Here is an 11,434-nt window from a genome sequence, read left to right on the forward strand (position 1 = left end):
GCCACCCTCAGTGCTTCCTCCAAGTGATGTTCAACATGGAGAAGCACTGATTCATCAGCTGAGGGAGGGTGGTAGGTGGTGATCAGCAGGAGGTTTCCTTGCCCATGTTTGACCTGATGCCATGAGACTTCATGAGGCCCAGAGACACTGTTAAGGATTCCCATGGAAACTCCATTGAGCCACCACCTCTGCTGTCCCACCGACCGGACATAGCCAGGAATGGTGACGGTGGTGTCCGAGACGTTATCTCTGGGATGATTCTGTGAGGCTGTTGCCTGACCAGATCTCCCAGTTTTGGCACAAGGCCCCAGATGACATTAGGGTCGACAGGGCTGTGTTTGCCATTGTTATTTCCAATGCCCAGGTCGATCATTTTATTAGACTCCACACGGTTTGATATAACTGAGTGATTTGCTCGGCCATTTCAGAGTTGACCACATTGCTGTGGAACTGGAGTCACATGTAGGCCAGACTGGCAAACCCCCTTCCATAAAGGGGATTAGTGAACCAGATGGTTTCTTTATGATAACCGACAATGGATTCATACCAGGATTTTATTCCACATCAGCTGCTGTGGGACTGGTGCCCAGCACATCAGTGTAAAAGATAAGGCTGAAGCATTTGTTACAATCTTCAGCCAGGAGTGCCAAGTGGATGATCCATCTCGGCCTCCTTCTTCAGCCAATTCGATTCACTCCATGTGATATCAAGAAACGGCTGAAGGTACTGGATACTGCAAAGGCTATGGGCCCTGAAAATGTTTCGGCAATAGTACTGAAGACTTGTGCTCCAGAACTTGCCGTGCCCCTAGCCAAGCTGTTCCAGTACAGCTACAACACTGGCATCTACCCGGCAATGTGGAAAATTGCCCAGGTATGTCCAGTACACAAAAAGCACCGGCTAATTATCAGTCTACTCTTGATCATCAGTAAATACCATAGACCATAAGACATAGGAGCAGAAAATAGGCCATTCGGCCCATCGAGTCTTCTCCACCATTCAATCATGGCTGTTAAGTTTCTCAACCCCATTCTCCCGCCTTCTCCCCGTAACCTATGATCCCCTTACCAATCAAGAACCTATCCATCTCGGATAAAGTAAAGTAATGGAAAGGGTCATCAGCAGTGCTATCAAGCATCAGTGCTTAGCAGTAACCTGCTCACTGACTCTCAGTTTGGGTTCTGCCAAAACCACTCAGCTCCTGACCTCATTACAGCCTTGGTTTAAACATTGACAAAAGAGCTGAACTCCAGGGGTGAGGTGAGAGTGACTGCCCTTGACATCAAGGCAGCATTTGACCGAGTGTGGCATCAAGGAACCCTAGAAAAACTGGAGTCAATGGGAATCAGGGGGAAAACTCTCCACTGGTTAGAGTCATACCTAGCACAAAGGAAGATGGTTGTGGTTGTTGGAGGTCAGTCATCTCAGCTCCAGGATATCACTGCAGGAGTTCCTCAGGGTAGTGTCCTCGGCCCAACCATCTTCAGCTGTTTCATCAATGAACTTCCTTCCATAATAAGGTCAGAAGTGGGGATGTTAACTGATGATTGCACAACATTCAGCACCATTCGCAACTCCTCAGATACTGAAGCAGTCCATGTCCAAATGCAGCAAGACCTGGACAATATCCAGGTTTGGGCTGACAAGTGGCAAGTAACATTCACGCAACACAAGTGCCGGGCAATGAGCATCTCCAACAAGAGAGAATCCAACCATCGCCCCTTGATATTCAATGGCATTACCATCACTGAATCCCCCACTATCAACATCCTGGGGGTTACCATTGACCAGAAACTGAACTGGACTAGCCATATAAATTCTGTGGCTACAAGAGCAGGTCAGAGGCTGGGAATCCTGCGGTGAATAACTCACCTCCTGACTCCCCAAAGCCTGTCCACCATCTACAAGGCACAAGCCAGGAGTGTGATGGAATACTCTCCACTTGTCTGGATGAGTGCAGCTCCCACAACACTCAAGAAGCTCGACACCATCCAGGACAAAGCAGCTCACTTGATTGGCACCACATCCACAAACATTCACTCCCTCCACCACCGACGCACAGTAGCAGCAGTGTGTACCGTCTACAAGATGCACTGTAGGAATTGACCATGGCTTCCTAGACAGCACCTTCCAAACCCACGACCACTACCATCTAGAAGGACGAGGGCAGCAGACACATGGGAACACCACCACCTGGAAGTTCCCCTCCAAGTCACTCACCATCCTGAATTGGAAATATATCGGCCGTTCCTTCACTGTCACTGGGTCAAAATCCTGGAACTCCCTCCCTAACAGCACTGTGGGTGTACCTACACCACACGGACTGCAGCGGTACAAGAAGGCAGCTCACCACCACCTTCTCAAGGGCAACTAGGGATGGGCAATAAATGCTGGGCCCAGCCATCCTCCACCCCACCCTGCTCAGCCTCCCACAACAGCCCCCACCCCACCGCTCAGCCTCCCACAACATCCCCCACCCCCCCCGCTTAGCCCCCCACAACAGACCCCCACCCCCCCGCTCAGCCTCCCACAACAGACCCCACATCTCCCCCCACCCCCCGCCCCGCTCAGCTCCCCCCAACATTTCCCCCCCCCCACTGCCCCTCCCACCAGGGGCTTCACTGAAGTTTTGCGTCTCTTTAATTCTCTGCCAATCTCCCGCTGCCTTTCTCAATCATCCTGTTCTCACTCAGCTTCTCTGGTTAGTTCCTGCTTTGCCTGAATAAACCCCGAAATCTTTAATGTGTTAATGAGGAAAAGTTATTAAAATAAAAAAGTGATTAAAATCACATCAGCTCCACAACGTGAATATTTGCAAAGTAAGATGAATCATTTGAGCTGCAATGGTTTATTTTTTGAATTAAATGAAAGCAGAGAAAAGAAACTTGGCTGCTTTTGTAAACTGACTTTGTACCAGTTCTTGTCTTTACAAGATGAGAAAGAATTTGCTTTGATCTAGCGCCTTTCACATCATCAGGATGCCCCAAAGCATTTCCCAGCCAACAACTTCGAAGCAGGTAAGGCTGACAAATTTTATACAACAAGATCCCCAAAACAGAAAATGAAAAAAATGGCCAATAAATATGTTTTTACTGTTGAGTGAGGGATAAATATTGTCCAGAATTCTTCTCACAAAATTGTTTCATGGAAACATTTTACCCCTAAAATCCTGAATAGGCTATTGGGATTGGGTTTAATGGTTTAAACATCTGACAGCACTCCCTCAGTACTGACCCTTCAACAGTGCAGCACTCCCTCAGTACTGACCCTCTGACAGTGCAGCACTCCCTCAGTACTGACCCTTCAACAGTGCAGCACTCCCTCAGTACTGACCCTCCGACAGTGCAGCACTCCCTCAGTACTGACCCTCCGACAGTGCAGCACTCCCTCAGTGCTGACCCTCTGACAGTGCAGCACTCCCCCAGTACTGACCCTCTGACAGTGCAGCACTCCCTCAGTACTGACCCTCCGACAGTGCAGCACTCCCTCAGTACTGACCCTCTGACAGTGCAGCACTCCCTCAGTACTGACTCTCTGACAGTGCAGCACTCCCTCAGTACTGACCCTCTGACAGTGCAGCACTCCCTCAGTACTGACCCTCCAGCAATGCAGCACTCCCTCAGTACTGACTGTCCGACAGTGCAGCACTCCCTCAGTACTGACCCTCTGACAGTGCAGCACTCCCTCAGTACTGACCCTCCAACAGTGCAGCACTCCCTCAGTACTGACCCTCCAACAGTGCAGCACTTCCTCAGTACTGACCCTCTGACAGTGCAGCACTCCCTCAGTACTGACCCTCCAACAGTGCAGCACTCCCTTAGTACTGACCCTCCAACAGTGCAGCACTCCCTCAGTACTGACCCTCCAACAGTGCAGCACTCCCCCAGTACTGACCCTCCAACAGTGCAGCACTCCCTCAGTACTGACCCTCTGATGGTGCAGCACTCCCTCAGTACTGACCCTCTGATGGTGCAGCACTCCCTCAGTACTGACCCTCCGATGGTGCAGCACTCCCTCAGTACTGACCCTCCGACAGTGCAGCACTCCCTCAGTACTGACCCTCTGACAGTGCAGCACTCCCTCAGTACTGACCCTCTGACAGTGCAGCACTCCCTCAGTACTGAATTGAGTAACAGCCTGGATTGTGGGCTCAAATATCTAGCTCTGAGAGCGCGACTACCAGGGTGAAACTGACCCTGTCCAGGGGTGTTGTGTCAGGGGTTAAAGGTGAAGCTGGCCAATGGTGGGGTACTTGTTGGAATCACTGTCAGAGAAATAGCCTGTGTTTTCAGGGAAGGAGTGGAGTGGAGTGAGGAGGGAAATCTGCCAGAGGAAAACAATGGTATAAGTTTTACAGATGTGGCGTGTATATAATAATCAATGTGTGGAGTAAATGTTCCTGGTTCATTTGAATTGTCTGTTTTTGTCACAGTTTTACAGTTGAATGATGGTCTTCGTTAGAATCTGTTACATGCCAGGTTGCAAATCAAAAGCAGCATCTCTCAGAGCCACACCAGCTCTCCAGAGGGAGTATGATCGCCACTCAGCGACCGATGGCCCCTGTGTGTTGGACTCATGCAGACATGGGAATAATGGCTCTAAGAGAATTGTTTCTCAGCAAAAGAAAAACCCAGGCTGACACGCCCAGTGCACTACTGAGGGACTGCTGCACTGTCAGGAGTGCCGTCTTTCAGGTGAGACACTAAACCCAGGCCCCAACTGCCTGCTCGGGTTGATGTAAAAGATCCCACGGCCAGTATTTTGAAGAAAATCTGGGCGGGGGGGGTGCGATTTTCAGTGTCCTGGCCAATATTTATCCCACAGTCAACATCACAAAAACAGATGATCCGGGTCAATATCACATTGCTGTTTTGTGGGATCTTGCTGTGCCCAAATTGGCTGCCGCATTTCCTACATTACAACAGTGACTACGCTTCAAACAGTGCTTAACTGGCTGCAAAGCATTTTTGGGTGGTCTGGGGTTGTGAGAGGCGCTATATAAATGCAAGTTTTTCTTTATTTTTCTTGTAAAGCTATCAGGGCCGATGAGAGTTGAGGTTTGGTGGTGGTGTAGACCATAAGACATAGGAGCAGAAATTAGGCCATTCGGCCCATCGAGTCTGCTCCACCATTCAATCATGGCTGATAAGTTTCTCAACCCCATTCTCCCGCCTTCTCCCCCCTTCTCCCCGTAACCTTTGATCCCCTTACCGATCAAGAACCTATCTATCTCGGTCTTAAATACACTCAATGACCTGGCCTCCACAGCCTTCTGTGGCAATGAATTCCATAGATTCACCACTCTCTCTGGCTAAAGACGTTTCTCACTGTGTGTCACTCAGGGAGTCCAAGTTGCTGTTGCACTTTTTCCATGCATGTTGTAGTCTGGAGGTATGGGAGAAGCTCCAATGTTCTTCCCACCACATCGCTGACCAGGAATCTCTCCCAATCTTACCACCTACATTGGTGTGGGCTGGAAAGGATTTGCAGGTCAGTACCCAACCTGTTTGGCCACATTTCAAACGCACCTTCCTTGGCCAACGAATCCTGGAGTGGGCCTCAGAGCCCAGAGCTTCTGGTTCAGAGGCAGGGACACTGCCCTCTGCACCACAAGACAGTTGAGACTTATTTGGAATCTATCACGACAGAGGGAAGACTCTCTCACAGTCTTTACACCCGCCAGGCGACCTGTACAATCTAAGAATGGTGTGATGAAGTGGGGCAGACAGAGAATGGGGATAATTGCAGTGAAATGACAGCAAACTTGTATTTCAGGGTGTTGCTAATTTTATTGTCCACAGTCGTTGGACGGAGAAAGTAAATTCACTGATTTTTTTTTAATACAATTGAACTGTACCGCACAAAACAAGGAGACAGGCCACATCGACACACTGGGAGAATCCTACGCTCCTCCTGTCCTCTACTGACTGTCGCAGGGACGCCCGCCCAGTAGACCCCAATCAGACTATGAGTGCTCAGTTACAGCCATGGGCCCCAGAGAAGAGAAGAAGAAAACATTTTCGATGCAGCGAGTTGTGGTGATCTGCAATCTGCTGCCTGAAAGGGGGGGAGGAAGCAGCAACTTTCAAATTTGCTGGGCTATGGGAAAAGAGCGTGGGGAGTGGGACCAATTGGATCGCTCTTTCAAAGAGCCAGCACAGGCGTGATGGGCCAAATGGTCTCTTTCTGTGCTGTATGGTTCTATGAACAGAATGCAGAATGAGGGGCTCCTGGTGTCAGATCAGAAACAAGAATCCTGGCTGATTTTTCCCTTTATAATCTAATTGTGGAAACCCTATTTCCAGCCTCGATGAAATCCACCAAACAAGCAACAAGCGCGAAGAGTTTTAACCTGAAACCTCCTGTGTTTTTTAGGGGGATTATCCCATAGCTTCTACAAACAGAACACAATCAGAGAATCCTAAAATGGTTACAGCACAGAAAGAGGCCATTCAGCCCATCGTGTCCATGATGGCTCTCTGCGAGAGCAGCTCACCTAGTGCCACTCGCCAGCCTTTTCCCTGTGGCCCTGCCAAATCTTCTCACTTCAGTTCCTTTTGAATACCTCCATCGAATCTGCCTCCACCAGACTCACACACAGCGCATTCCAGATCCTAACCACTCGCTGCGTGAAAAAGCTTTTCCTCATGTCGCCATTGCTTCTTTTGCCAAGCACCCTAAATCAGTGCCCTCTGGTTCTCGATCCATCCATCGGTTTCGCCCTATCTCCTCTGAAGCCTTCACATCCTTCCTGAAGTGTGGCGCTCAGAAATGGACACAATACTCTAGTTGAGGCCGAACCAGTGTTTTATACGGGATTATCATAACTTCCTTGCTTTTGCACTCTATGCCCATATTTATAAAGTCTAGGATACAGGATGCTTTATTAAACACTCTCGCAACCTGTCCACCTTCAATGACTTATAAACATATACCCCAAGGTCCCACTGCCCCTGCACCCCATTTAGAGTTATACCTTTTAAATTGCCTCTCCTTGCTTGTCCAATGAAAATGAATCACTTTACATTTCTCTGCATTAAATTTCATTTAATTACGTTAAGTTTACTGAACAGAAACAGGGCATTTGTCCCATCACCTTTCTGCTCCCCGCGCGCCTCCTCCCTCCATTCATCATCTCACCCTATCAGCATAACCCTCTATTCTATTCTCCCTCATGTTTATCCAGCTTCCCCTGAAATATATCTGCACTATTCACCTCAACCGTTCCCTGTGGTAACGAGTTCCGCATTCTCACCGCTCTCTGGTTAAATAAGTTCCTCCTGAATTCTCCATCGGATTTATTAGTGACTGTCTTATATTTAATCTTATTTCACATAAACTGAATATTCAACAATCTCTTTTAAAGCAGGTGAAGTTCCACAATTGTATGTCACAATTAAATTACAAATTTCACAACAGACAAACAGACTTGGTTTTGGGATTGATGTTGACAGCAATAGACATTGGTTTATAGGTTGGCTAGTTCATGCACTTTGCCTCTTGTCCTTCTCCGGTCTTCCACCTTTCCTTCCGACTTCCTCCCCTCGCCTGCTCAGTGTTCCATGGAGTCACAGTCGTTTACATCAAAGGTCAGATGGACCTTGGCCTTACAGTTGAAGATCGATGGGTCTTCAGCGATGGCTGTACAGCTGCTTAACTGGGGAGTGATCTTCTTCACACACATCTACAATAGAATATTCTCTTATTAGAAATACGTAAGTGCTCGCTCTTGGGATCTAGTCAACATGAACCGGTAGTTAATATTAATCTCAGAGGGTTAACTGATTCACAACTAATCCCCCTTCTTCCCCTTGCAACCTGCCTTCGCTGTCCTGAAGGGGCAGTTTCATTGATGGGTGCTCATATCTGAGCACACTCTTGTGCACACACTTGCACTCACTCGTGCAGACACATATAGGCACAGAAGTGTACCTATGAACACTCTTGTGCACGGACGCACACATTCTATTCACATACTGAGCAGAATCTGTCCCTCCTTCGCTAACCCCAGGACACTGAAGTGAACACCGACTGTTGTTCTGAACCTGTCATCGATCCGACCCGACCTCTTCCAGTCCCTGGGAATCTGAGTGCCACTCAACACCTGAAATAAGGAGATTGTAAATTTGTTGCAAGGAATGTGGGTGTCATTTCTCTAGGCGTTAACATGGTGGACAGACGAAAGGGCTATCTCACCATTGTAGAGTCCCACTCTTCAATCAGCGGACGCTTCCACTCTTCTGCTGCCAAGTCTCTGAGCTTTGCCAGGTCGCGAGTGGTGCCCTCCTTGATCCCCCCTCGCCGCGTGTACTCGGACCGCTGGATACCCTGCAGAAGCCCAGACGCTCTCCCGACTGCGTAGTAACGAGGGCTCGATGTCTGCTTATACCAGCCACAGGCCGGCGTGATGGACAGAAGACAGAAAACCCCGACTATCACTGTTGCACTGAGGTGAGCCATCCTGCAGCTGTGGCAAGGGATGTCTCTCACACTCTAACAGGCAGGAGCTCTTTATATCTCCCTCCTCACAGTGACGTTTGCTGCACTGCTGTACTTTGAGTTCAAGAGCCTGCAGCAGGCTATAAGCAACATCTCCAGTTCGACAGGTTAGAGAGAGAGAAACAGAACATTCACACGCTGATTTCCTGGTTACGAAATATTTTTAAGACTCGGGTTGATGTGAATTTATTGGCTGCCGAAGCGGGATGGAAATCTCAAAACATTTCTCAAGCGATAACACTAATGAGCCAGGAACACAATGAAGAGGTTCCAGGGAATCCAAGGTGCTGTCAAAAGACAAGAGAAATCGGATTCGAAAGACAGAAGGCTTGCATTTATATAGCGCCTGCACCTCATTAGCTGTAAAATGTTTTGGGGTGTTCCAAGGATGTGGAAGGTGCTATATCAGTGTATGTTGGTTCATTCTTTCTTTCCCTGCATGTGTGTGTGGGTCTCCGATGAGGACATGATCATGCTAGGCTGTGATGCTTCCTGTGGTTGAGTAGCCAACAGTCACCGTCTTCTCATTTGATGAGGTCACTGTGAGTGAGGTACCAGAAGCATCATGGTGGCTGTGAAACAGTAGCCCAAAAACAGAACCGCATTCTGATACCGGCTCCACACTGCGACATCAGATTAAAACCCTGACACCAGTACCCTGAAAACAGATCCATACCTCAACAAGAGTACAGCATCTTGTGTATCCCAGACTGAGAGTTCTGTTCAGCAAAGCCAGCACCTTCAGGAAACAGGGTGAGGAATCTGGACAGAGAAGAGCTTTAACCCTTTCATTGTGAGTTCTCATACGGTTGTATGGAACCATTCAAACATCATAACTCATCCACATATAGCCTACTGTCCCCATCGCTCTCACCCTACCCCAACAACTGTTCCTTGGAAGGTTCTGGGGTTTTTGCCTCCGGTCTCTGAGTGGGTATACCTCCCCCCCATTAGCGCTAAGCTCAGGTCATGGTGGCGTTCCCAGTAACATCACTTTTGAATGCTTTGACTAGTTATCCAGGTCAAAGCAGCCCACTTGATCAGCACCCCATCCACCACCTTCAACATTCACTCCCTCCACCACCGACGCACAGTAGCAGCAGTGTGTGTATCAGCTACAAGAAACATTGCAGCAAATCAGCAAGGTTCCTTCGACAGCACCTTCCAAACCCACGACCGCTACAATCCAGAAGGACAAGGGCAGAAGACACTTGGGAACACCACCACCTGCAAGTTCCCCTCCAAGTCACTCACCATCCTGACTTGGAAATATATCACCGTTCCTTCATTGTCGCTGGGTCAAAATCCTCCCTAACAGCACTGTGGGGGTACCTACACCACATTGACTGCAGCGGTTCAAGAAGGCAGCTCACCCACCAGCTTCTCAAGGGCTTTAAGGGGAGATAATAAATGCTGGCCTTGCCAGTGGCACCCACATCCTGTGAATGAATGATGTTTTTCTCTGCTTATTGAGATTGTGGTGTTAGTATTTAAACAAGCGGTGCTCGGAACAAGCAGGTACAAGGGTTGGGAGGCAGTACATGCAAAGAGAGTCTCTGCTGCTTCCACTGACTTACTTTATTAGGAAACAGGCAAAAACATTCACATCAACAAAAACTCCGTCACTAGTCTGATGCCTCTCTGTGACTTTGTGCTCATGTCATAACTTCAGGGTAAATTTTCTGAGCTCTGCTCTGATATAGCAGTGTCTGATGTGATTGACACATGGCAACAGGGACTCCAGATATGTTTAATTGCATTCCTGGCCTGTAAATAAAAACTGAGTAACAGACACTGTCGTTGGTCAAGTGATCTCGATTCTGATTTTCACACAGTACGTGCATGTGAAGTTTACCTTTTTAAAGGGTGAGGTGAAAAGCTGGGAATATGGTCGTGACTGCTTCACTCCATCAGTTACTGAACAGTGGGAATCACGTTAACTATAGGATTTGGATACACATATGTAACTGGACTAGTAATTCAGACACAAGAGTTCAAATTCCACCTTGGCAATGGGGTATTTAAATTCAGTCTATGAAACAAAACTGGAATTTAAAAGATAGCCTCAGTAATGTGAGACCATGGTTAAAAACCCATCTGGTTCACTAATGTCCTTTAGGGAAGGAAATCTGCCGTCCTTACCTGGTATGGCCTACATGTGACTCACTTTCATACACTTCTTCAACTCCTGGGTGTTAAGGCAACATCTCGGGCACTTTAACCATACTGCTTTAAATTTCAAACACTTAGCCTTTTTCCCCGGGCGCTCTCTCCTAATACACATGCAACTACTTCTGAATGGGGTCTGTACAGAACCACTGCTCCACCTAAAGGGTCAATACAGACATAACAAGCTTGAATTACCGACAAAACACCAGCCAAGATGCCAGCCTTGGGCCAGTGGATAGCTCTCTTAGCCAGTCAGAAGTCCCATTCCAAAGATTTGAATCCTATTCGCTAAGTCGACACTCCCAGTGTCAGTACCGAGAGAGCACTGCACCATCAGATGTGTCATCTTTCAGACGGGATGCTGAAGAGAGGCCATGTCTGCTCTCTCAGGTGGAAATAAAAGACCCGTGGCCACCATTTTGAAGAGCAGGGGAGTTCCCATTTCTGTTTGTGGGAGCTTGCTGTGCATTTCCTACAACAATGAATACACTTCAAAAGGGACTTAACTGGCTGCGTCTTAGAATCAATATTTAACTTCTTTACTGTCACCTGTCAAAACTGTTCCAACACAGGACTTTGCCAAGACGGAAGGAGTGTAATTTCACCAGGAAACTGGCACAGTGAAGTGACTTACTGCTTATCGTGAAGTGAATTTTTTGCTTTCAAGTCAACAACCAACTTAAAATTAGTGTAGAGAAACAAATCGTTATTATTGATCCAAACTGGCCAGGAGGAATCAGGCAATTTAACATTGGTTACTCACTCA

The 11,434-nt window shown here is 47.9% G+C and overlaps 1 protein-coding gene across 1 annotated transcript; it reads right to left on the reverse strand.

Annotated features, from left to right (window-relative positions):
* Positions 1-5,836: 5,836 nt before the first annotated feature.
* LOC144669519 (neuropeptide B-like) lies at positions 5,837-8,612 on the reverse strand. Its single transcript, XM_078531989.1, has 2 exons — positions 8,197-8,612; positions 5,837-7,684 (listed from the first exon to the last, which is right to left on the reverse strand). The coding sequence occupies exons 1-2, from the start codon at positions 8,458-8,460 to the stop codon at positions 7,553-7,555; spliced, it is 396 nt and encodes a 131-aa protein (XP_078388115.1). The 5' UTR covers positions 8,461-8,612; the 3' UTR covers positions 5,837-7,552.
* Between the last annotated feature and the right edge of the window lie 2,822 nt (positions 8,613-11,434).

Source organism: Cetorhinus maximus, chromosome 29 (genome assembly GCF_964194155.1).
Source record: "Cetorhinus maximus chromosome 29, sCetMax3.hap1.1, whole genome shotgun sequence".
In the NCBI taxonomy this organism is placed as follows: domain Eukaryota; kingdom Metazoa; phylum Chordata; class Chondrichthyes; order Lamniformes; family Cetorhinidae; genus Cetorhinus; species Cetorhinus maximus.

Coding starts and splice junctions, on each gene's coding strand:
- LOC144669519 (XM_078531989.1), bottom strand. CDS start 8,460: ATGGCTCACCTCAGTGCAACAGTGATAGTCGGGGTTTTCTGTCTTCTG. Junction 7,685..8,196: donor AAGAGTGGGACTCTACAATG/GTGAGATAGCCC, acceptor ATTCTATTGTAG/ATGTGTGTGAAGAAGATCAC.